Source organism: Struthio camelus, chromosome 2 (genome assembly GCF_040807025.1).
Source record: "Struthio camelus isolate bStrCam1 chromosome 2, bStrCam1.hap1, whole genome shotgun sequence".
Lineage (NCBI taxonomy): Eukaryota > Metazoa > Chordata > Aves > Struthioniformes > Struthionidae > Struthio > Struthio camelus.
In genome coordinates, this window is record NC_090943.1 from 94,188,514 (window position 1) to 94,214,804 (window position 26,291).

Genomic DNA, 26,291 nt, shown 5'->3' on the forward strand with positions numbered 1-26,291 from the left:
CTGACTACTTCTGATCACCTTCTTATCCTTCGTGTGCATGGAGATGGCATCCAGGAGGAGCTGCTCCATCGCCTTTCTTCCTGACCAGGTGTTCTGCAGCAGACACCCACCACAACAATGCCCATGTTGGTCTGTCCACCAGTCCTGACCCATAATCTATCACCTGGCTCATCATCTGTCCCTAGGCAGAGCTCCATGCATTCATGCAGCTCTCACATACAGGCCAACCCGCCTCCTCGCTGTCCAGGCCTATCCTTCCTAAAGAGCCTGTATCCAGCCAGGGCAGCAGAATGAGCTATTCCACCATGGCTCTGTGATCCAAAGGAGATTGTGGCCCTGCAGCTGCTTACAGACCTCTAATTCCTCCTGTTTGCTCCCATGCAGTGGCATCAGTGCACAAGCACTTCAGAGAGGCACCAGCTGTGCTGGTTTCCCAGAGGAGCTACGAGAGCTCTCCCTGTCCGTCCTTTCGGCACTTCCCATTTATATGTCTACGCCTGAGGCGGGCCCCATTCAGCTCTGTGGTGTCGATTATGAGGTCTCCTGCCCAAATTACCTGAGCTCTTCACTTACCAACACCGGCCACCATTTCCTTACTTGTCTGGGGGTTGTCATCTCCCTGCTCAGTTTAAAGCTCTCCTCACCAGGCTGCCCAGGCTGTTTGCAAGGATGCTTTTGCTCCTTTTTTCATTCCTACTCAAGGCAATTTTAGACCGGTGAAGCCATATGCAAAGCGATATATGACTGACTTAGATGCAAAAAAGGGTGATACAACAGGGGATGATGAAAAGTGTTTTTGAGAAAAAAGGTGGTGAGAGATAAGAGGCAGTAAGTAGGGAAGTAGCCCCATGTTAGTCGATTAAAGTAATTCACCAAAAAAAAAGAATATGAAACACTGCACTTCTGACATTTGTTTAATCTTTAAACTCTTTGATAAGAAATATCTGTATTTTAAAGAACTCAACTGTGTGCTGTTAACAGACTGTAGCTAGACTTTGTGTGTGTGTAGACACACAAATATGCATATGTTTAGATGGCAAAAGGAAGTGCTTAATGAATAAAAATTATTCTTTGGTTCTATTTTAAAAATAAAAGAATCCACAATAATCCACCCTATATATGATCATCAAACAAACATTTATACAGCATTTCTCGCATAGCATTTTTAAACGATGAATGTCAACTGTAGAGTCAAATTCTGTCCTACGACCTTGCGAGGGGCAGTTTATTGCAGACTGTGTTTTAACAGTCTTTCTTACACCCATGTGCCTGATTAAATGGTAGAAATGCCAATTAGATGATAATGTAATAGCATTTCTGGAAGTATTGGCTTTTAAAGTTAATCTTCAATGGGTGCTTTACTGTAGGCATGTGAATACATTAGATAACCCTGGCATGCAGAAACTATTTTAAGACCCACATAATTTTGAAACACCCTTTATTACTCAGTGAAGGTCGTGGTACATTCCATGCACATAAGATCAGAAGCAAACCTTCAGGGGTTATTTTACTTCTCAGGATAGATGCCAGATTGGTAGCCCACACTGACATCTTTTGTTTTTCTACGGGACAGTTAAAGTGGCAGTACAAGCTTTTTCACATTGACACCTCAGTCTTGTTGTAAAGGGACCACCTCACAGAGGTGCCAAGGAGAATAATACAAGTCTATTCAAATGCTTACCTTTTAGCTAAGATTTCCGGAACAAATGTTGACAAGTAATAATGTGTGCTGTTATGGATTGTGGGATTTTGGAGTGTTTGCCCGCAAAGAAGACCAAGGTCGGCAAATTCTCTCAAGTTGCTAAACTCCAACTCGCTAATACTACTTGAACTGTCCAGAATCAACCTGTTAAGCTAAAGGCAACACAATCCACACCTACTTCTAATATCAACTTCTGTTTATCCATTGATATTACAGCAAAGTTTGAATAGCTGCTTCCTTAAGCTTTACACTTAATCAACATCACTTTTATATCCATAAAATAAAAACATTGAGTGTTTGTTATTCAGAGTTTTGGAAGTGGAATGGTGTCGTACACAATGTGCATACAGGTTTTCACATTGAGTTAGCTGCTTATTTCTGTTTGCTCTGGAAGAAGCACATATAACATTAGATTCAGAATAATTCTGTGAAATATATCTGATCCCTTTATGCAACAACCTGCTACTGGGGGGGCAGGAGAAAAGCAAATCCTGACCTTGATGTCAAAATGATGTAAATTACTTTTCATATGTTGACTTGTATAACAAGCGAGGCATGAAAACAAAAGCACAATGCCCAGAGTAGTGGCAGTGAATATTTTATCTTACTGACAAAAAGCAACAAGAGACTAAATCCTTAAAGCATATGCTGTGCTGACAATGCACTCTCATTGTGACAGTAATGGTATTTGCGATCCCAGCTGCACTCAAGCCTGTGCTATAAAAGCACCCATTTCTCAGAATGCATGTTGCTACCACTTATTCTTTACTGGCCCTTAGCCAGAGGAATAAGCTGTGGTCTGTTGTTCATGTTGCCATGCATAAAGGGATGTTTAAACAGATTGGTTTTTTTTTTTGCCCAAAGTGAAACTGGAGACATTTTGACATCATTAGGGCTTCTGAAATCTTCATACTCCGTACTAAAAAGTATCTTTAGGTGACTGAACATGCCTTATCTTGTATGTAAACCAGCCTTTCTCTGGATTTGCCCAAAGATACAAAATAAATGCCTTTCTAACATTCTGGGCTGGAGGCGCACCCAAACCTAGCAGCAGAAGTCCCACAGCTTTTGCGAAGCTATGCCATTTTTGGTTAGCGGGTTCTTAAGGCAAGTAGATTTTCTGATTGTCTCCCTCTGTTAGTGTTGTGTCCGTGCTGGAGCGCACACCTGTAATACTGAGTATAGAATGTAATTTTGCTGTAATTCAGTTGACTGTAGCTGGTAAGAATATTTAGAGGGTGACTCATGGTGTTGACTAACAAGCATCCATCATGTTTTGTTGGAGATTGTTTTAATTTAATTTAAGTCTAAGAGTTGATTGCGGATAAAGGGAGATGCTGCTATGGGAACGTGTTCTAACATGTGCGTTCTCTAATTTTTTATAGCACCCCCTTGTTCAGTATTCTCTCTAGGCTGAGATGTGAGATTCAAAGGGAATTAGAGACTGTTGCTTATAAATTATGGAATTACTGCCTCATGGTTACCATTCTGCCATCAATAGCGTTAGACTTTCCTTCATATTGGAGCTTTTTCTCCTGTCTTTTGTCAGCTTGTAAGGTTTGTACATTTTCTGTATCAGATTGTTCCCCATTCCTGCTTCCATTCTCAGTCCACATGTTTTGTGTGGAGTCCTAACACCCCCACACTGATTTGTTGCTTTCTACTTACTTAACATTCAAGCAATTCAAGAAGTTTTAGGTGATTCCCTAATGCAATTCCAGAGTAGCGTTTCAACACATGCTGGTTCTTTCTGCTTTGGAGAGACAGCATGTGGAAAACTTAGGTGGAGAGCTCTAGAGAAAGTGGGAGAGCGGCATGGCAGGTGAAAAAATATATTCAGGAGATCTGTGGATTGGGGCATGATGGAGGAGGGATAAGCATAAGGCACAAATTAAATCCCAGAATTATGCATAGTGCTTGATTTGGTGAAGCTGAGTGCAACAGCAGATTAGCCTGCTTAGCCATCTGAGCGAAAATTCTTGCATCAAGAAACTTTTGGCTCAGGTTAAGAAGCTGCAAACTTGCCCTTTGTTCTTGTGGCCTGACTGGGAAAATAGGGTAAAGCACTGTTTCCAGTTTCACGCTTTCGTCCATCCCTTTGTGGTCAGTGCGGAAAATCCGTTTGATTTTATCCTCGTGGTTTGTTCAGAAACGTCTGTCGTGAGGAGGGCAGAACAACTACCCGCTTACCAACCTCTTGCTAAGTGTGATCAGTCAGATTCTGCATTATCCAGATGTAAGAGCAGCAAGTGGATCCCTTCCAGCTCTGTCTCGTTCTTTGGTCCGATCTCCTGTTTCAGACCTGCTGCCAGGTGGCAGGTCACCCCGTACCCCTCTGGAGCTGGTTTTAGACTGTATGGCAGTTACCACAGCACGAGAGTAAAAGCTTCTCTTTTATGCCTGTCCCTGATGGTAGATGCTCCATAGACCACCTGTTGGAAGTGTGGCTGATCAGGTATAAATTCCCAGTTTAACTTTAATCCAGAAAATTGGGATACTAGTGGCTGTTGAATCTCAGTAGCACACACTTTGCATTTAAGCACCCAAACTTACTTGGGTGCTGCCTATAGACTTGATTCTCAGCTCCCACACATTCACTGCTATTGGTACCTAAGCTTGATGAATTTAAGTGCGGTCACCTCTCTGACAGTAGTGTAGGCATATGGTTTATCCTAACGCTGTAGGCTTTTTTGTAGTAGATATATGACATAGAGGAGCCAAAATAATTAAAACCTGTTCACAACAAAGTTTCTCCAGTGAGTTGCTAAAATGTAAATTACCATTTACCCAAAAAACCCAGTTTCCATCGCAGTATCTGTTGACTTCAGAGGGTATAGCTCAACCTCTAGAAAAGAGATTTCTGAAAATTATGATCTATATTTCTATTCATTTATTGAATAAATGCTCAATAATGCACACAATAATGTCCATAGAAGTATGGACACAGCTTCCAAATTTATTGCAGGTTAAATTTCTATTCCCCAATGACTGTAAAGCAAAGATAGCCCTAAAACAATAGGAAAAAAGTAACGCCACAGAAGAACTTTCTTGGGAGTGAGAGGGAAGGATTTCTTTTCACCTGACAAAGCTCTAATTTCGTTGTCATTTAAAAATTCTGTTTTACAGACTGACTCTCCAGTCAAGCACCAGATGCATTTGTGTGAGTGAAGATGACCTCCCTGTGAACTCAACAAATGTATCAAAAAATGGCATTGCTCACTGGGAATGCGGATCCTGAGTTCAGCTCTTACTCCTTCAATAACTTGGAAAACCTGTGTGAAGTGCAAACAAAGAAAGGTTTCTTCTACAAAAAGGCCAAACTTCTGCACCCTGGAGAAGACTTGTGCTGCTTAGCCCGCCTGGAAGACCGGACCAGGTTTGTGATCATCAACGTAGGTGGTATTAAATACAAAATTCCATGGACCACCTTGGAGAACTGCCCCTTGACCAGGCTTGGGAAGCTAAAATCTTGCAACAATTATGATGAGATCATGAACATCTGCGATGATTATGATGTTAGCTGCAATGAATTTTTTTTTGACCGTAATCCTAGTGCCTTCAGGACAATCATGACTTTCCTGACAGCTGGGAAGCTGAGGCTTCTCAGGGAGATGTGTGCTCTTTCTTTTCAGGAGGAGCTTGTGTACTGGGGGATAGAAGAGGAGCACCTGGAGTGGTGCTGTAAAAAGAGATTGCGACAGAAAGAGGAGGAGGCAGCTGAGGCCAGGCTGTTTGAAGGGGAGATGGTATTTAGTGAAACTACGCAAAGTGCCTTCCAGGACAATAGCCGATTGAGTTTGTGCATGAGAAAGCTCAGGGATATGGTGGAGAACCCCCACTCAGGGATCCCAGGAAAGATCTTTGCTTGTATTTCAGTCTCTTTTGTTGCCATCACTGCAGTCAGCCTCTGTATCAGCACCATGCCAGATGTCAGAGAAGAAGAAGATCGGGTGAGTGCAGCTTTTCTCGGAGTAAAGTGTTTTTCATTGTTATCTCCTCAGGGAAAGTGAAGGGCAAAGTCACTCCAGCAATCATGCAGCTGATATATTCAGTATTTATGATGTGGCGGGCAGGCTGGGGTAGAACAAAGAAAGCGTTACATGACTTAATACTGAGGGAAAATTGGGCCAGACTCTGCCTTGCCAGCAGATCTTTGCCAGTTCACACCAGCAGGTGGCTTTACCTGACAGATTTGTTTTCTGTCATCGCTAACCCGGTGGTAAAGTAGCTGTTGTGTCTATAAAAATCACTCTTGCTTGAGGCTCAACATTTTGAAGATAAAAGAGCTAAGAGATAAGATTTACCCAACAGTACTTTAACAAACTGCTTTTAATGAACTTTCCGTTCGTCACTGTAAGAAACACATCTAAAAATATTCTGCTGTCATAGGTGAGGTGATGGGCAGGGAAGTTGAGGCAGCAACTGAACAGCAGGAGCAGAGCATACATATATCCTAATTTTCAGATATACTGAGTGCTCTCAAGTCTAAGCTGTGGGTGCTTCAGGCCTCTGAAAATCAAGTCTGTGGATGCTTTGTTTAATCTGTATTTCAACAGATTTCCTAAGGGTTTACTCCTTTGTTTATACAAGTCGTATAGATTCCTAGGGTTAGTTGCATATACGTCTGTGAGTTTGCCTGAAGATTGAGAGAGAAGGACCTTTACATTTTCATTAAATGTACGCTGAAAGGCAACATAATGGGATTGAGGTGGGGACTTTCAGGAAAGGTTTTATGGCTTCTTTAGATTTGCTCAAATCCAAGCTAGATGCTTTATGTTTGGGCTTGTTTTCCAGCCCCGTGGTCATTAAACCTAATTGTGAACTTTACCTACTAAGCCAGTATTTTATCCAGTCCTGTTCTGCCTCTCAGTTCCATGCAGAGCTCTCCCTAAAGCAGAACTCTTCCAAGTGCTGAATGGCTCATCTCTCACAACAGGTAACAGAAAAGAGAGAGGTCATTAACTAACAGGAGACATTCAGTATTTTGCAGTGCTGAAAAGAAAAAGCATGCTGATGATCAACGGGTCCAAAAACTCCAGAGAGCCCCATACTGAATTTTATTAAGCATTTCAGGTGCAGTTAAACTCACCTGTTGCTTCTAAGGTATCCACAAGGTGTTTGTGGGTACCTCAGATTAGATGTCAACCAAGTTGTTTAATCTGGAATCAGACCCAGTGGATGGTAAGTGTTCATGATAAAAAAAAAAAATCTGTGATGTTGTTCAATAATTGCCTTATTGTACGGGTTTTATTTTCAAAGCTTTTTACCATGAGAATGGTAGCTAAACTAGGTACTAGTTAAAGCTATATTTTCATGATTAAAAAGTTTTTCAGAACTTGTGCCTTTTATTCAAATTAATCTGCAGTGTTCTAGTATCCTGGAATTTTAAGCATGCGGGAAATTTTACTGTTGAAAACTGGATGTAATTAGTGTTTAAATGTTCCTGGTTTAGGTGGCAGCTGACAATTGCTTTCAGAATAATCTTTTAGCAATTAGGCCCCTTATATTTTCATTAGTGATCTGGATTTAAATGGAGAATCACTGATGATAATATTTGTTGAGTGGAGTGGGATAGTAATGAGAATGGGGAAAGCATGTTAGAGAAGCCTGAATTTCTTGGTAAGCTGGGGCCATTAAAAGGAGCACATTTTCACACAATCAATCAAGTGCAAAACTGTACAATAAAGACAAATGCGTGCAGACTTGTTCTTACAAAAATGGACAATCCAATTCCCAAAAATGGGATTCTAAAAAGGATTTAGGGGACAAGCAACTGCATGTAAGTTCCTATTGCAGCATTAAGGCAAAAGGCTTAATGTGGTTCTTGAATATATAAGCTGGGGAATAGTGTTTAGAAGCTGGAAGATGATTTTGTATCTGTTTGTGGCATTGGTGAGACTGATACCAGAATACTGCAGTCAGTTCTTACGTTCATATTTTTAAGAAGCTGCAAAAAAAAATTTGAGACCTGGAGAAAATGTTGTACAATAACACACATCAATATTTTGGTTCATTTAGCTTATCAAAAGGAAGATTGTAGGGTGAGCTGATTAGGCAAGTAAGTATTTTTTATGCGACAGGGAAGGAATTCTATCAACTGAAAGATTTTTAACTTAAGCAGAGAAAGGGTATATGGTTAAAAGCTGATTCCAGATAAATTCATATGGGAAACCAGGTGCCAATATTTCATACTCTGGAGATTGATTACTGAGGCAGACAAGGAAGAGACAAGGGAGGATTCTCTGGTTTTTGATGTTTTCACTTCAAGACTCAGTGCTCTTCTGGAGCGTAGCCTTTAGCTAAACACATGCTGCTTTAATCAAAAATGAAAGTTACTGGTTTCACTAAGAGGTGCAAAGATAAAGTGCTAGTAATATAACGAAAATCAGAATAAATGATCTGATGTTTTTCTGTGCCCTTAAATTCTAAAAGCGCAGAGTTTCTGCAGATAAGCGTTGTTCTGCCCTCTGCACAGGGGAGGACCGTGGACACAGGGGAAATTGTTATTGTGTTTGAGACAAAGGTAGTACTCTGGCAGAGGGGACAGGTGAAGGATCACTTCTTCCGTAGCTTATTTCATCCCCATTGTTCCTTACCTGCTTTTGAATCAGTGCAGATCAACACTTCTTTCTCTATTTGAGTTGTCATTCCTCACTTCCGGGAGTCACGCGTAGTGGCTGATTTTAGTCCTGCACAAAGGCATGTAAATGCCCATGCAGAGCCTTCTTGACCTCAGTGAGGCTGGGCAAAGATTTCAGCATCTGCTACGTGAAGTTGCTTGTAGGATCTGAGACCTAGATTGTAGACTCCTTGCATGTCATCTATAAATGGATCAGCAAGTCGATGGAGCTCATCAAATAATGGTAGTAGGAAGACAAGAGTTCATGTGAATTCAAAGTCATGTTACTCATCTTGAGATGTATCCCTAGTAGCTAGTTTAAAATTCGTGCCCAGGGATAGCTCTTTCATCTGGTTGTACAGTTTCCTAACAAGCAGAAAATGTATCTGCAGCCCTTCTGGCTCAGGAACAAACAAACCGTAAATATTATTTAAAGGACACACAGTATTCAGTGTATACAATGTCCAAACTGTCTGACTGGAATTATTATTGTTAGGTTTCTGTGTCAGAGGAATCCTGGTAGATACTCTGTTTAACAAGCAGTGGTCTTTTCCCTGAGCTGATGTTCTCTGGAGAATAAAAGCTTTATATGCCACCTATCTCTCCTGTTACTGCTGCAGGGAAAGAGAGAGGAGTCAATAATTTAAAAAAAAAAAGTACTGGAGAGCAATTTTTCATACCTTGATCCTTCGATACAATCAGAATGGATCAGCTGCTATACCGAGTGATGTCCTATAGAGGTGTAAGTGATGTCACACACATGTAAGACTGGAACCTTAAAAGGAAAAAAATAATTATCAGATGGGTGAGCAAATTATTTTGGAGATTTATTTCATGGACTGAATGTCTCTCTCTTAAAATGTGCAAGAAGAGTAGATCGTAGATTTTGTTAACTTTGTTAACTGCTCTAGGTGTTCTAGATGACAGTGGCAATCCCTAAGTGGTTTAACAGAAGAGTAGGAAGCATTGCATTCCTACTGCCATAGCCATCTTTTCCTCATCAGTGGTTGCCCATATTCAACTTGAGTGTTACCTTTTTTGCAAATAGTATCATGGATTTCAGATGTTGCACAGTTATCAATAAAACTGGCAGAACTGGATCCTAAACTACTTTTTACTAGGACATTTATTTTATCCTGTCAGATTTTTCCCATTTAGCTTTATTTACTGATAAAGTCAAATAAAACCCATCAATCCACTAATATATATAACTGCTTCTGAAAATTTCAGGAAAGTGGTACTTCAAATATATAAAGAAAACAAATCTATGAGGAGAATCCAGGGATTCTGTTAACAGTAACAAAGTAATAATTTTAAATCCCAGAATTTTCAGACAGGGAAATTTCTATACAAGATCTAAATACAATGGAGAAAAATCCCTCTTAAGACAAAATTTTCAGACTGGGCTATTTCTATATAAAATCTACATAAAGTGGGGAGAATTCCCCTCTTAAGACAAAATACTTCTGAGACAAAATTATAGCAGGAACCCTCAGGCACTGAGTTCTTTCAAGACTACCAAAAATGATGTCCAGGACATAAAAATAGCCAGAGGCATAGGCTATCCTTAAGGCATTTTAGGCATATGGTGTCTTTAAGTGGGCTTCTGAACGTACTAAAGGAATGGCAAACACAGAGTGACTCAAGCCAAGCGGCTAATAAACCAATTGGGAATACATTACACCAAAAGTGTTAAGAATACGGCAGGGTAAGAGCTGAGCAACCAAAAGGCATTGAGAGATTCAACATGAGGCCAGATGGCCATCCTACTAGACTAGACTCTTCATTTTCTTCATGGTAAAAACAGTAAGACCATTTCTATCTAAAGGGGAAAGTTCCTTTCTTTCATTAGAGTATTTTCATCACCACAAAAAAGGTAATGAACTCAGAGATTTCCATCATGCATTTTGTCCTGCTCCACAAAAGCCTTTATAGACCTGAGTCCCACTAACTCAATCATTTGAAGTAGTGTAGTGTAAAAACAGCAGAAAATCAAATGGCACTCTCTTCATTATGCTTTCTAATGTATTGGGAAAAGCTAGTCTAATTAAAGATACTCTGATAGGAGGTTACAGTTCAATAACCTCAACTGAAGAACATTACAACAAAGAGACTCATAAATAATGAAGATAATAATAGCTCATAAAAAAGCCTGAAACTATTTAACCTTCTAAGCTTAATTTACACACTGGACTTCAGCTTTCATATTGATGAGGATGGGGAATAGGTAAATTGTGATTGCAAGTTTTAAACAATCTTATGCCAAAAGATTTCATTACACAAAGGTATACAACAAACAAATTCAGACAAGGTTAGGAAAGTTTTGTGTTAGTTAGGCAGCTAAATGAGGAAGAGACGTAAGTATTCAAGGCCCCAGAGTGTCAGAAATGTCAAACATCTGTTGAGCAAATGGTATCCTGTTGTCTCAAAAGTCTTGCAGTTTGAGGTACTTTTAGGTGGGAAAAACTGTCATTTTTAGGTTAAATCTCTTACTTATCTCGTGAAAAATAATGCAACGGGATAAAAACAATTATTGTTGGTGCTTTCTATCCTAACATGGCTTTCTGCTTGACACTCTTGAATGAAGCTTTCCATTGCTGTGGAGCTGTTGTTCTAGCACTTCTCTCTTTTGTGATTATTCAGCTATTTTTCTGTATGTGATGCTGAGACCCTCAAACTTTTAACTAAAAGAGCCACATCTTTATGTGATGCTTAGATAATCTGTTTCCATGAATGAAAATCTTAAAAAAATGTAATCCATGTTTTTCTCTTCTTTGTAGAATAATCTATTCTAGAAGTTATAACACAGTCAATGTAAAATACATACTTTAAAAATCTCCTTTTTTGAATTACAGATACTTATTTATAACATCTAGGCACTGAGAATGACTTTTTAAAAGTATCTTAAGGAATTGGACTAACTAACTTCCCTGTGGATCATCTGAGAGTTTCAGCTTTAAACCTTTCTCATAATTCTGCTATTTAAATGCAAAAGCAATGAGCTGTAACGATAGCAACGGTTACAGCATCTGAACTGATTGACTGATTGACTTGTTGTAACCTGCATTGCTGATTTGCATTTTGCGTTTGCTCTGGCCAGTTCAGGCGACAGCTAGCTGGTGGTCAGAGAAAGAGCAGATGACAGTTACCAATTGTTGCCCACCTTTTCTGTAGCTTTGTGGATGATGAAGTTTGTGCGGATTCATAGGATTCATGCTCACTTTCACGTTCACATGTCCTTGCCTAAGGGACATAGTGCTCACAGCACTGTATTTCAACTCTAAAAAAGTGTTTGTTATTTTTCCCTCATGAACTTCAGGGTAGGTTTTCTGCTCAGGCACTGCTTACATAAAGGTAGCATAAACTCCAGGTTATAAACTTAACATTCATTGGAGCATCCTTTATCCACAGCTTTAGTCATCAGAGATAAGCAAAAGTTTGTTTCATTGTTTGTATGTTCCTTCTATCTCATACAGTTTGATTACCTGTTTTGTGTAGCCCATGCTTAGATTTTAAGTGCTTTTGGATAGAATATCTTTTAAACAGAGTATCTATGATCTTTATCATAAGAGAAACAAAAATTGCGTCTTCGCTACTGTTCAGATACATGTGCGTGTTCCTCATGCCTCAGACTGCAAGCTAGGTTTCTGAGCAAGGAATTTTTTCTTTTCATAAATGAAACTATTGTAGTTCATACAAGATGCAGCGGTGCACTGTGTGCTGTCGTTGCAATCTCAAACTGAAGAGTAACAACTGCAGAGTTGCACAGTGCAAGTCTGAGGCATCATTCTGCGGTCTCGCAGCTCCTGTCTGATGGTCAGAGAAATATGCGGTGCTTGTTGCCTTGCAGACAGCTCAAGTTTGTCTGAAAGCAGTTAAAAGTGATGAAGTTTGAGAGATAAAAGTGACAGTTGTGTTCTGTGATTCACACACAGCTTTAAAATCAAAGAGACGAGGACCTCTGTGCCGTACAATCTAAACCTTGCATGTTGAGTTGTGTGGTTTTTTTTGAATTGTGAGCATCTTTTATCTGACTCCCATGGAATTTGCAAATATAACGCTAACAGAAAAATGTTCTTTGCAAATCACAAGAAGCGGTGGTCATGTGCTTTGATCATTTCACTGGGAGTTGTACTTGCCTACGAATCATCTGAATGATACAGTCCTTAACATATAAGAAATATGTGTGCTAATCTTTCCTTCTGTGGATCTCAATCTAAATATTTCCATGACTGGTTATTCAAATCCAGCTGTTAATGTTAGAACATCTCTCAGTAGCAGTTTAGTTTACTGAGTTCAGGACTATTGCATTCACAGTCTAGGGAGACACATTTGGTGCTACGGGTCCTCAGCATTGCCCAAAGCACTGCTGTCTGTGGCAGGCACCTATGTTGTCACTTGCTCTGCACTCCACTACCCACAACTACTCTTCAAATACCACAACAGAGGCCAACTTGGCCAACTCTTTCTGGAAATAGCTCCCCCTGCGCTTTTACAAGACTATCTTAAGGGAGTAATGAATAGGCAGTCTTCTAAGGAATAATTAATTATTGTTGATACTGGTTGTGTGGACAGAGTGCTGTGTAACACCTAGTTGTATTTAGTCATGACTGTTGGAGAGCTCTCATCAGTTCTTTCTTCTCCTTGGCTTACTCACTCCTCTTGGGAAAAAAAATCAAGAATAAGCTGCATTTTATCCTCTGTAGGCCTCCCTCCCCTGAAAAAGACATTCAGCCCTACTGCTTAATTCAAACTATTTAAACTTTAGGAGCTATATCAAGTTGTTCTATCACGGCAGCTCCTTCAAGGGAAGATAAAGGAAATGTGGTCCCAGTAAGAAAAAGAAAGGTCTTTTCTGCTGCATCAGGGTAGTTGGGAGGAATATCATATTTTCTTTCATTGAGAGTTGCCCTTAGCTTTTTTTGTAGAGGTGGCAGGGAAACTGTGGAACAGGTTTGCACAAAGGCACATAGTGAGTCTGCAGATCCTCTGCTCGAAATTCCCCATTACGGCAAAGTGACTGCCTGAGCTGCTCACGCCATTGCTTTTCTTAACCCTAGATCTCAGTGCAGTGTCTTGAGTTGCTTTTCCTGAATAAAGACATAAGTCGTCTTCATGGGACAGGGAGTTACCATGGAAAATTTGAGGACAGTAGGTTACAATATAAATTTTGGGACCCGAGAATCTATGTGCTATCAGAGTTACAAGTCAGAAGATGGAGAGAGAGAATTTCTGTAAACTGTGAGCTTGGGGATGAGGCAAGAGTTGGATAAGATAAAATTCCTGTTGACTTGTTAATAACTTTATGCTGTGCTAATGAACTCTTTCAGTCTACAGTACATCTTCTCATGAATAAATAGTAGGCTCAGGTCTTCTTTTAAATATTGCATAAATATACTGCAATATGACATTAATGATAAATAATTAAACAGCTGAGAATCTTCCATAAAAGCATTGGTAACTGTGTCCTGTTGTTAACTGCTTCATGTTTGGTGTAATATGGCTCACCCAGCCAAATGTGCTCCGTATTTCTCTGGTTCCACTACCGTAAGTATCTGCACCTACCTATTTTATTTATTCTCCTAACCTCCAGGTAAACCATCTAGGCTTTTGAAGAAATCTCATGGTAATATTTGCTTGGCCTCCAGTCATGTTTGTAAACAACCCCCCTGCTCAAGCAGGACCACCTAGCGCACATTGCCCAGCATCATCTCCAGACAGCTTTTGAATATCTCCAGGGAAGGAGACTCCACCACCTCTCTAGGGCAACTTGTTCCGGTGCTCAGGCACCCTCAGAGTAAAGAAGTTTTTCCTCGTGTTCAGACAGAACTGCCTGTGTTTTGGTTTGTGCCCATTGCCTCTCGTCCTATCGCTGGGCACCACGGAGAAGAATCTGGCCCCATCCTCTGGACACCCTCCCTTCAGATACTTACACACACTGATCAGACGCCCCCTCAGTCTTGTGTTCTCCAGGCTGAACAGTCCCAACTGTCTCAGCCTTTCCTCACAGGAGAGGTGCTGCAGTCCTTTAATCATGTTAGTAGCCGTTGGCCGGACTCGCTGCAGTAGCTCCACGTCTCCCTTGTACTGGGGAGCCCAGAACTGGACAGAGTACTCTGGGGGTGACCTCCCCAGGGCTGAGTAGAGGGGGAGGATCACCTCCCTCGACCCGCTGGCAGCGCTCTTCCTAATGCAAGCCAGGATTATCGTTGGCCTTCGTGGTTACAAAGGCACGTTGCTGGCTCATGGTCAACTTGTTGTCCGCCAGCACTCCCGAGTCCTTCTCCGCAGAGCTGCTTTCCAGCAGGTCAACCCCCAGCCTGTGTTGGTGCCTGGGGTTATTCTTCCCTCGGTGCAGGACCCTGCACTTGCCTTTGTGGAACTTCAGGAGGTTCCCCTCCGCCCAACTCTCCAGCCTGTCCAGGTCCCTCTGAAGGGCAGCACAGCCTTCTGGCGTGTCGGCCACTCCTCCCAGTTGTGTATCATCAGCAAACCTGCAGAGGGTGCGCTCTGTCCCTTCCTCCAGGTCATTGATGAATAGGTTGAACTGTACTGGACCCAGTACTGACCCCTGGGGGACACCGCTAGCTGCAGGCCTCCAACTAGACTCCGTGCCACAGATCACAACTGTGTGAGCCCTGCCGTTCAGCCAGTTCTCAGTCCTCCTCCCTGTCCACTCATCCAGCCCACGCTTCCTGAGCTTGCCTATGAGGATGTTGTGGGAGACAAAGTGGAAAGCCTTACTGAAGTCAAGGCAGACAACATCCACTGCTCTCGCCTCATCTACCCAGCCAGTCATTCCATCACAGAAGGCTCTCAGGTTGGTTAAGTGTGATTTCCCCTTTGTGAATCCGTGCTGACTACTTCTGATCACCTTCTTATCCTTCGTGTGCATGGAGATGGCATCCAGGAGGAGCTGCTCCATCACCTTTCCGGGGGGGATCAAGGTGAGGCTGACAGGCCAGTAGTTCCCTGGGTCCTTCTTCCTGAAGACTGGAGGGACATCATTAGCTTTCTTGCAGTCCTCAGGCATCTCTCCTGATCACCATGATCTTTCAAAGCTGATTGAGAGTGGCCTTTCAATAATGTCTGCCAGCTTCCTCAGCACTCGTGATGCATCCCATCAGGACTTGTGGATGTGAAGTTTATTTAAATGATATCTAACCCGATCCTCCTTCAGCAAGGGAAAAATCTCCCTTTCTCCAGACTTCCTCCCTGATCTCCAGGGTCTGGGATTCCTGAGAGCTGGTCTTACAAATAAAGATGTAAGCAAAGAAGGCATTCAGTATCTCTACCTTCTCTGTATCCTTCATCACCAGGGCATCTGCCCCATTCAGTAGTCAGCCCACATTCTCCCTAGTCTTCCTTTTGTGGCTGATGTGTTAAAAGAAGCTCTTCTTGCTGTCCTTATGAGCTGTGTGAGCTTATTCAGTACTGTCCCAGTGTTTTGGGAGGGGGGAATCTGTCCTTTTTTTGGGAATAAAAATATCACCTGGAAACTACATCTAGCATTACACTGGTAGCATAATGTTGCTACCAATGGTGGAGATTTGGACTGAAAGAAAGCAACCAGACTTCTGTTTGGCCAGACCTCATATAATTGGGCTGAGGTAATGAGCTGATTGATGTGTGCAGCACTTAGAAAAATTGCATTAAATCATGTAACATTATAAATACTTACATTTTCATTGCTTAAAATGTGGTGACTGAGGTAAAAACAGGTTTTTGAAATGGGGGACTTCTTTTAGTGGCCGTGAAGACATTTAAATTCGAGACAAATTAAGAGAGACGAGTGGAATGTAAATAGAAAAAAAAACAGTTAAAAGAAGTTTTGCAATAGCTTTTTAACAAAGGCTTAAGAAGGGACTAGAAGAAAACTATAAGGTTGTCAAATGTTAAAAAGCATAAATTATTAACTACAGATTAGGTAAGCATGACATTAGTTCCAAGCAAAACTGAAAAAGATGATATTGAGTGCAATCAGCAACATTTTTGAGGACAACAGCGTATTTCATTCTAGTCTATGCAGCAAATCACTTATTAGTCAAACTTTATATAATTTTTGTAAGTTTATGAAGTTGTCTGAGAAAAACAACTTTTGATATAGGCACTTGTACTTCTGTGATGCATTTGAATTAGTGCATTAAATGTTTTAAAGATTTCTCGTAGATCTTCTTCTCATAGGAGAAAACAGACATGAGAAAATATGATCCAGTGGCAGAGTATGCAGAAAAGCATGCAAGTGTGTCTCATTTTGGCCCGGAGCTACTTAGCTTCTCTGCTGGTGTTCTGGGAGAAAATACCAAATAATTGAAATGAAATTTACAGATAGCACCAAAATGACACACTAGTCAGGTAACAGAAGTGGCACAGTAAGCTGAATTAGTTTGAAACGTGGGCAGCTAAATGCAAGTTCATCAGTGCAGAGCACAGCCTGTAAGTATAGAGAGTGTGCCCAGGATGAAAGACTTCTGGAAAGTGGGGACTTGGAAAAGATTTAGAGATCCTGGTAAATAATATGCTGTACGTGATTTCCCATTTTGACATGATAGAGAAGAGATGAAGCATAAGACTTGAGACACTGTGCTCGAATCTGGTATCCTTAAAGCAGGAAAGCTGGAAAAAAATTAAAAGAACAATTTAAAGCCTGAGAAAAACTGCTTTATAATAAGATACTAAAAGGATTTTTGATTCAGCAAACACCAGTATGAAAGAATGCACGTGGACAACAGTGAACCAGTGACTGGAACCTGAAGCTAGACAACTCATATTCTAAATACAGTGTGTTTTGGAGTGTGGGTAATTAACAATGGAAACAGTTTACCTAGAGATGCTTGAGGTCCTCTCATGTAGTTTTCAAGTACATTCTATCTGTCTTCCTAAACATTATGTTTTAGCTCAACTGAAACCGTGGATGTGATTCGTGAGACACTTGGAGAAATCCTCTGCTCTGCAGGGGATTAGCTCAGCAGTCGTGTCTGGCCTTACAAGTCTGTGAGCCATCATCGGCCATCCTGTCTTTGAAGCTCATTTAGGCGAGTTGCCCTGATGCACGAGTTTCCAGTAAGGATGGTATAAGCCCAGGCTTTTTTTTTTTTGGCCCACTTGCATTCAGACCTGAAGTCATCCATAAGATGAAATGAGCAGTGATGTTTTATAATTGCGGTGAAAGGCAAGGGCAGCCAGAAAAAACTCAGAAGCTTGGAAGCTGTCTGAAAAGGAGGGGCGTGGGGTGCGTCTGGCCCTGTGAATGCAGTGTCCTGACCAGAGAGTCTTGTCCAGCGCTGGCTGTATTTGGAGAGGGGGAGGGTGTTACCAGGGGACGGGCCACATTACAGTCAGGGTTTAGCTCCAGTGCTTATCTGCTGTTCATCTTGCACTGATGGGGTCATTCATGAGCAGGATGATGCAGCTGCACTGCACTGTTAAACATGATAAATGCCAGGAAGCCTGGCAGGGCCTGGCAGGGCCCCCATACCCTCACATTCCCCCACACGCACACACTTTCCTTCTGCTCCAGATAGTTTTCAGAGCCTGGAAACTGATAGGAAATGCAGAAAATAGTGTGAAGGTCCCAGTCATCCAGTACATCCCACACTTTGTTTGAAACTTGGCACGTGGTGCCCTGGATAGAGTCAACAACAGAACAGAGATTCCGGCTCTGAAAGGTCTGTGCACAGGGTTTCTGCAGCAGAAGGTGGGGATATTTTTCTCCCAGTCCACAGCTCGTCAGGTTTGTACACAGTAAAAGCATTGGCTAAACCTGAGTAAGTCATGCACTTATATACTGTTCTGGTGGTCACAGAAAACACTGTTACTGTTGCCTTGAGCAGTCCCAGGGAATGTGAGAGACTGCAGGATTTTGCAGTGGTTAGAGCCTTGCAGAGATTCATCCACTTTACAAACGCAGGAATACAACTTCACAGCATTTTAGTGCAAGGGCAATGCAGCAGCAGTTTGCCAGCTGCTACTGCGCCACTACCAGCAGGAGAGCAAATCTACCCAGAGGCAAGATAGGCAAATACTTCACTTGCTTTCAGACAATAGGATAAAGAGAAAGAAAGGGAAAACAAACAGGTTGGAAAAAGTAGAAAAAACATAAGCTTGACTCTGTCCTCCTTTCCTCCAAGGAGAAAGAAAAGACACCCCCAAAATTTGAAGCAGGTTACAGGGTTGCAGGAACCAGCAAAACTGATGTGGGTCAGTGAAATAGAACCAGCAGTGAGTAGGAGGCAGGAGGAGGAGAAAAGCCTATAAGACAAGAGGAAAACTGGGGGTATAACAGGGAAAATAAGCTTTAAAATGCCGTAAAGAATAAGATTTTTTAATCCAGTTAGTAAGTTATAAAATGTGTGTATATGAGAGTGAAAACAAGACTGAGGGGTTTTATTTAGTGTAGAGGCCAAGCTTTAAAAGAAGAAGGTTAAAAAAAAAAGAGAGAATGCTGGGTTTAGGCAGACCACAGTTTTAGACACTGTGTATCTATGAGCATAGTTAGAGACCATAGCATCATTTTTCCCCAGGTGTGATTATAGCAGGAGCATTCTAAGAGAGGAGGAACCAATTCCTTAAAGAGTTCAGAAGCCCACTGCTCTGTGATACAGCCATGTCTCTCTTGGGCTGTGGCTTTTGGGTAGAAGTGTTGGGGCTACATGTTGGCGTTCCCTGTGGAAACAGTTCAAACTGCACGTAAGTGCCCTTGGTGAGGACGCAGCCCTGCTCTGCTTTTGCTGTGTTTTGATTTATGCTACCACTTATGGGAGATAACCCCTCACTATATTTTCACAGTCCTGCTATGCTTATGAGAAGCAGGTGTGCTGTAAATGCCTGGGGTCATCACTTAAGTTTATTGAAGCAAGACTGCAGGGATGAGGCTGTCTTATTTTCAGAGCGCTCACTGCATGTTGGCCCAGTAGGATAGAAATTACAAGCTAGTATTCTCCATAAATCAGGACATGAGCTAATTTGCAAGGTAACTGAGCGTCTTCACATAAAAGCTCGGGACCAAGCATTTACTTAGGTTTGCATAAGATGGATTTAAAAGAATTGTTGTATTTTCCAGGCCTCAGGGGCTCTGATGCCTTGATCAGCGCTAGAAAAGAGAAAGGGCTGAGAAGGAAGATTTATAGTTCATGTGAAGTTGAGGGGAGGGGATGTCAATAAGGAAACTTCTGATGTTTAATTTGTCATTCTTTCTGACTTTCAATTTTAGTGAAAAACTGGACCAAACCCAAGAAAAGCATTCTGGAAATAGAAAATTCCGAGATAATTTTTATTCAGAAACACTAAGAACTTCAGTGTTTCTAAAGTGAACCTGTTCTTTGGAGGATACCACTGCTTGGCGAAATCGTCATTCTTTCCATATTACTGCTGCTAAAGGTAGCAAGGACACTGAAGAGCAGGTCTTTTGCCCTGAGCAGCCACCTGAGGTCAGGGTGTGCAGGTCCTGCGTGATCCATGTGTGGCAGGCTCTGTGGGAGCCAGGTATCCTCCTGGACCGTATGTCACCCTTGCGTGCTTCCCACAGACGGGTCTGCTGCAGAGCAGTGCTGCTAGAAGGGAAGCCATATGGACTGTGGCCTGTGAAATCCCACCTCAAATGTCATGAAAGTTCATGAGTTTAAAATATAAAATCTTGTTCTCATGGGTCCGTGTCTTCTTTTGTAATTCTTTGCCTTTAAACAATGTCCAGATGGCACTGACAGATTATAAAATGACCAAAAGCTCCCTGAGTAGACCCCCAAGTACACCTAACCAGTGTTTTGACTTGGAAGAGTTGTGCTAACAAAGGACAGTAAACCTGTTCTTGCACATTTAGATTTTAGGTCTCTAAATATCACTAATAGCCTGCCTATGAGAATCTTACGCACATACACAGAAGAAAATTGTGGACAGGCCAGGAAGGGATCTCAAACTCCCTGAGGCCTAGCTCCCGCATCTTTAGCCCAAGCACATAATTTCCTTTGTTTGTTGGAAATCATAGGAAGGTAGGATCTGGAGGGGCCCTCTGAGGTCAGTGAGTGTAGCCCCCTGTTATCATGGGTGACCACATCACACAGTCATTTTCAGACACTAAGAAGCTTCATCTTAAAACGTCTCTGGTCTTTCCTACTCCTACAAGAAGACAATTGGAACCTTATTTCTCTTCTGATGTGCATCTTCCAAAAAGCCAATCAGTAGCTATTTCTTCTCTTGACAACATTGTCCCTTAGATTAGTCATATGGTCTCTTTGCAAACAGCTGCTGCAAACTTAAAGTGTTACATCCCTCTCCTCCCCACTTCTGTGTCGCCGGCTGAGTCCTGTACCTTGGTGGTATCTGTGTAGCAGCTTCTCACCATTCCTGGACAAAGTCAGCTGTAGTAGCATGAAAAAACTTTGAGGGTAGTTGAACTTTTCTGTTTGACTTTGCACTGAAGAGGATTAAGGAGTGATCATATGTCCCAGTCTGTGGGGACTGTGGCTATCCAACAAGTAGATGAAGATAGCAGTGCTTTCAGCAGGTCCAGAGAGAGAACTGAATGAGGACATTTGACTATGCTGTTAAAGAGTGCTTCTCTTTATCTCCTTGATGTATTTACAGACAGCAATCATATCTCTTCTCTGCCCTCATTATGCTAAACAAGCCAAATGCATTTAATTGTCTCTTTCAGGATAGATTTTCCATTCCACTACTCAGCCAAGAAACCTTGGATTACTCTCCCCACTTGTTCCAGTTTGAATTGTCCTTCTTGAACTTGAGTGGTTCTTGAACAAATCGAATCCTTTACTTGTATATTGGGACCTAGCAGACAGCAGACTCCAAATACAAGTGCCAGTTTGGGGGGGGGGGGGGGAGAGAGCGGGGGGTGCACACGTGTGTATTTGCTAGCCAGGAACTTAATGAACTGCAGTTAAGGCTAGAATACCAGGAAGTACAAAGTGAAGGGAGTACTAGCCCCAAGAGGAGGTCCCTAGGCAGCAGAGAACCTTAAGAAATGTCTGCTGAGAATGCAGCAGAACGTTAAGAAAGTGTACCCGCAGTGTATCGTACCTCCTTAAGCTGTAGTATAGCCCCTCTCCTTTGGTGTGCAGTTGATCAGGCTGGGAGATATTAGCAGCTGGCTGCTGGAGCACATGCTGTTCCCTTGAGTTGCTCCCAGCTGCAGTCGCAGAGTCTGAAGAGTTTTAAAATGTTAGATGCTTAACGTATTCCCCCCCGCCACCGCCAAACACATACACATCTTAGGGTGAGATACTGTTTTGTTCCTGATTGATAGGCGTCTTTAGAGCAGGGGAGTGGATGGTATTCCTGCAATTACTTCTCTTCTGTTCTATGCATATTTATGGTCTGTTTTATTCTTTACATGTTTCTTGCTGCTTAAGTTTTCAGTTTTTGGTTGCTTTCCATAAAGCACAGCCAGATAATGTTAACTCTAAGAAATATTGTTGCTTTTGGAGAAATGGGTGGTAATAGAGGGTACAGGTGTGAGGAAAGCTGGTTGAGGAGAAGGTATTAATGAGAGGGCATTTGGGACGTGTGTAGTATTATTTACCTGCTTTCCATTCTTCTCAGCAGCTGTACTGGGGGTGGCAGGGTCATGGGGCAAAAAAGAAGCAGGCCAATGGACTATGAAGATATATCTGCTATGTGGCAGGGACAATAAGTGAAGGAGGCAGGGAACTAGAGGACAGCCTTAGGATCCCTACAACAGTGTCCTGCCTGGCAGGTGCTCAAATCCTCTATGTCTCTTTCTTTCTCCACAATCCAAATATATACGCCCAAACTGTGCAGTCAGTGTACAGTTGTTAAGAGCTCTGCAACATTTGCAAGGAAAGGCAGCAGTTCAACAGGCCTCAAGGCTCAATATTTATGACATAGAAACCTACATCCCATCTACAATATCTAATTCTGGGTGTGCATTTTGGGGCTGAGTTGGCCCAAAGGAGCAGGCAACTCTAAGAAGCACAACTGCTTGAATTCCTCGACGAGTGCAGCCTCTGGGGTCATGCCTTTGTGTCTCCTGTAGGCTACCACAAGAGAGGGATTAAACTCATCACACACATGATATTCTCTTCCCTCTAATTTATTTCCAGACGCTCTTTTTGCCTATTAACATGCCCGCCTGGCTTTGTCATTGTATGTAAGAGCACTTTGAAACATAAATGCAAGGCACATACAGGTAGCTGTATCTCAGTAACCCCCTGACTACATGACTGCAGCTGAACAGCATGGCATGTGATTTTACAAGCTGATTAGACTCTGGCTGTGGATTTTGCATACGTGAAAAGTTATCTGCTAACAGTTGCTGTAGTCCTTTGGCATCTCCCTTGTTCTGGTTTATGTTCTATGTTTGTTTGCAGCTTCATTTTGCAGAATAGAAGTGACAACGTGTTGAAAAACGGCTCTTTGGGGCTGTGTTGTAGTGGGATCAGAGCAAATCCAGAGCTATGTCTAAAATAGATATAGCTCCTGCCTGTTTTCTCCATGCAAAACGTGCTATCCCAAGAACAATGGTACAAGAGCTATCTCATGCCAGTAACATAACTGCAAGCTGTCAGTGACAGCCGTCTCCAGTGAAGGCAAAGCTCTGGCTGCCTTTTCTAGCAGCTGGGTTGAAGATGAAGCACAGACTAAGCTCTAGTTGCAGATCAAAGCATGTACAGCAGGAACCAGAGGGCTCTTGCGTAGCCCCTTGGTGACGTTCTGAACAGAAACCATCACTTTGAATTCACAGCCAGAGAGCTTTGAGGTCGAACTACGCAGTAGCTGAATCATCTTTGCTGAGGAGCACAAGAACTATTCAGAGCAGGCTGGCTCCAAGTTTTGGACTGACCCTAGCTGGTACCACCAAGAGGGCAGCCTGTGCCTGAGGGCAGCACTCCAGCAATGGGTCACAAAGCAAGAGTCATGCACTCATCCTTACTGTGACAATTGGTTGAACATTTTCATCAGAAAATAGCAGTGTGAGCAAAATGTAGGGGTTTGTGGGGGGGGGGTGGTTTTATTTCTGGGAAACTTGCCATTTTGCTGGAATTTTTCTCAGGAAAGGTTTCTTCATTTCACAGCAATACTTGGGACGAAAGAGGGCCTTAACGTGCTCCACCAGAAGCCTGGTGCTCCAGGCACTCCCTCAGGTTATGGCAGACCCAGAGACAGGTTTACACACCAGCTGCTTCAGAGCAAGAGCTGGGTCTCTCACAAGCCAGGCAAGTGCTGTAACCATTAGACTGTGGCTTAGTCCAAAGTTGGGGGGAGGGGGTCTGTCCTCTAAATCTCCATATGGACACAAGCAGCTCAACTTCACCCACAGACCCAAGAAGAACAATCTAACCGTTGGACTGCAGGCTGTCTCTCCATGGCTGCATAGTGTTCAGGCCATGAGTAGACCTTTTATGATGGCTTCAGAAACTTTAGCTGCAGGTTTCGTGACACTGCTCTCAGGTGCTGAGACCTTGGTTATATAAGAATTTCAAATGCCAGATTTTTATTTAAGAAGTGTTTGATCCCATGGGCACAGAGAAACACCTGAAGAACATGACCCAAAAGGCTCAAGTCAACAAAAGGCAAGCAGAAGAGATCCAAAATATCTTTTTTGAATGCCAGGATTTTAAAGCTTACATAAGATTTTTTTATGGAATGACTTTCATGTTTTTATATATTTTTAACCTGTAAGCTTGACAGTGCTAGTGTATGAAGGGAAAACCCTCTCTATAGGAGTAAAGTGGGAGGCACTGAGACTTTGCAGCTTCTTCCTTGAAAGCACTGGGGAGCTGCTGACCATACAAAAATGTGTGCCGAGCAACACAGGACCTCTAGTGACCAGAGGTGATGTGACTTTTTGACATTTTGTAACACCAGAGGAGGGAGATGGAGTCAAAGCCTACAAGAAAATCTGGAGAAAAATCAGGATTTCTTCTCAGGAGACCAAAGAGGACGAAGTAAGGGTCAAGAAGTCACATTACAAGGTCTAGAATTTTTTGAGGCGCAGTACAGGGAAATACCAGTGAAAGTGACCCTGCAAGCCAAACCGAAACATTTCTGAAAGATGCTTGCAATTTTTCGATGGCCCATAGAGAGCAATGAATACAGTTAGATTTGAACTTCAGTGACACCAGCTTTTCTTTTTGTAATTTTCTCAGTAGTTCTTTTGGCAAAGAAAATATTTCTCCACAAGAAAGTTACTGCAGTTGGCTTTTTGACAGCAAATATCTATAAATCCTAGGAAAAGACACTCACTTTAATTTAACAGCCTAGGATCACTCATTGAAACTTTCCTTCTTTTCTTTTTCTGTGTCCTGAGTTGACATTAGTATATGGCCCCAATGTGCTCTGTAACTTCAGATATTTCCCCATATGCAAGTAATTTTTGCGCAAGAGAAAAAAAAGCTGCCTGCTGTTTGAAGGAAACAGACATACACACACAAATATATGCATACATTTCTAAAGAACAGCAATCTCCTCGTATTTGTTATTATACCACTGCTTTTTGTAATCAAAAGCCTGAGACAGCGTTTATTGAATGACATTAAGCAAAAAGAGTGTTAATCTTTTAATATTAGAAAGGTGACATGGAGGTTGCCTTTGTGGTTGCCATTCATAGTATCTTTTGTTCAGCACTCTAAAACCAAAAATTTTCAAATTGTTATGAAAACTAAAAAAAGTTTGTCAGTGGCCCATTTTCATGTCTAGCTTTCGATGGCAGTGCAAATGTGAGCATGTAATCATGCAAATGTGCCACACTGCAAGATTAAGAAATCTGGTTAGGTAGCCTTGGAGTTAGCTATTCTACTTAGGAAAAAGGAAAGTCAGTAACTAGTTGTTAATGTACGTGTTTACGGCCATGAGTTGGTGCAACTTGATCATTTTGGAGAGTATATGGATTTGATACAGATCTGTTTTGGGCAGGCTGCTATTCCATTCTGTTTGCACTTGTTTTCCTTTTATTCCAATGGCTGATTAATTTTTGGTTCTGTTTTTGTTCCATCTGTGTGTGCGTTTACTTTTTTGTTTGTTTGTTTTCTTAAATGGAAAAAAAACCTAAAACCCTAAGCAGAGTTATAATCCATCGAGTTGGACTCCGGAGTACAAATGTGAAAGTTTTAGAAAGAGAAAAAAAAAATTACTTTTAAAAAAAATATATCTATATCAAATCAAGGGGGAAAAAACACTGAAACAAGAGCAGTCGCAGCCTAGAGAAGCAAGTGCAAAGAGCATAAAACACATGTTTGATGTTACTGGCTGTAATTTCATGTCAGGATTATAAGAGGTCACACCTAGATGTTACTGAAACATGGTCCAGGGAACAGAAGGAGATTCAATTAATGAAAAAAATGGCTTCTGGCTGGTTAATCGAGGCATAGGTCTGTTTTCTAAAAGCCTATTCAGACCCTCTTATTCTCAGAACAGCCTTTGGAGAGAGTCTGTCTTGTTCAGATTGCAATAGGTTAATAACAATATTGAGAAAGACTAGCACTTCGCTAAGATAATTATGCATTAGCTAAAAGAGGGGATCGTTTCAGCCCATTAAAATGAACTCTGTGTAACAGAGCATTATCGCTCCACTCTTCTGAAAGTAAACACGTCAGCATTCACAGTGTTAGCTGTCAACAGTGGAAAGTGGGGAGAGTGGAGAAAAGCCAGAGCCCACCGTCAGCCATGGATGGAGCAGATTTCATCTCTTTACTATGGTGCCGGCAAAGAAGGGTTCAGAGATGCTGGCTTGATTCTGCAGTGTTGGATGCCCCAACCTTCAGATGCAGCTCAGCTGAACAAGGCTTGTGGGGCTGCTCCTGTGCTTGCATTTTTGATGTAGGTCTGCAGGAAGGTTGGAAACATAACTAGCAAAGCTATAGGCTGGTGAGGCTGTAGGATAGGAGGATAAGCGTGTTGCTATGCAGACAGGCAGATAGCTGCCTCTGGAAGTTATCTCCACTGATAGCTCAGCAATGAAGAAAAATTTTCAGGCCTGCTTGCCCCCACACCAAGGCC

The 26,291-nt window shown here is 42.0% G+C and overlaps 1 protein-coding gene across 3 annotated transcripts in view; it reads left to right on the top strand.

Moving 5' to 3' along the window:
• KCNG2 (potassium voltage-gated channel modifier subfamily G member 2) overlaps positions 1 to 26,291 on the top strand; it is a 74,224-nt gene that overhangs the window by 38,260 nt on the left and 9,673 nt on the right. For all 3 annotated transcript variants that reach the window (XR_011139017.1, XM_068931613.1, XM_068931612.1), the window contains exon 2: positions 4,829 to 5,652. Coding sequence is in view for 2 of the 3 variants with exons in the window: in XM_068931613.1 (XP_068787714.1) it covers positions 4,897 to 5,652 (756 nt within the window). In the remaining variant the exon portion in view is untranslated. The remainder of the gene's footprint in view (positions 1 to 4,828; positions 5,653 to 26,291) is intronic.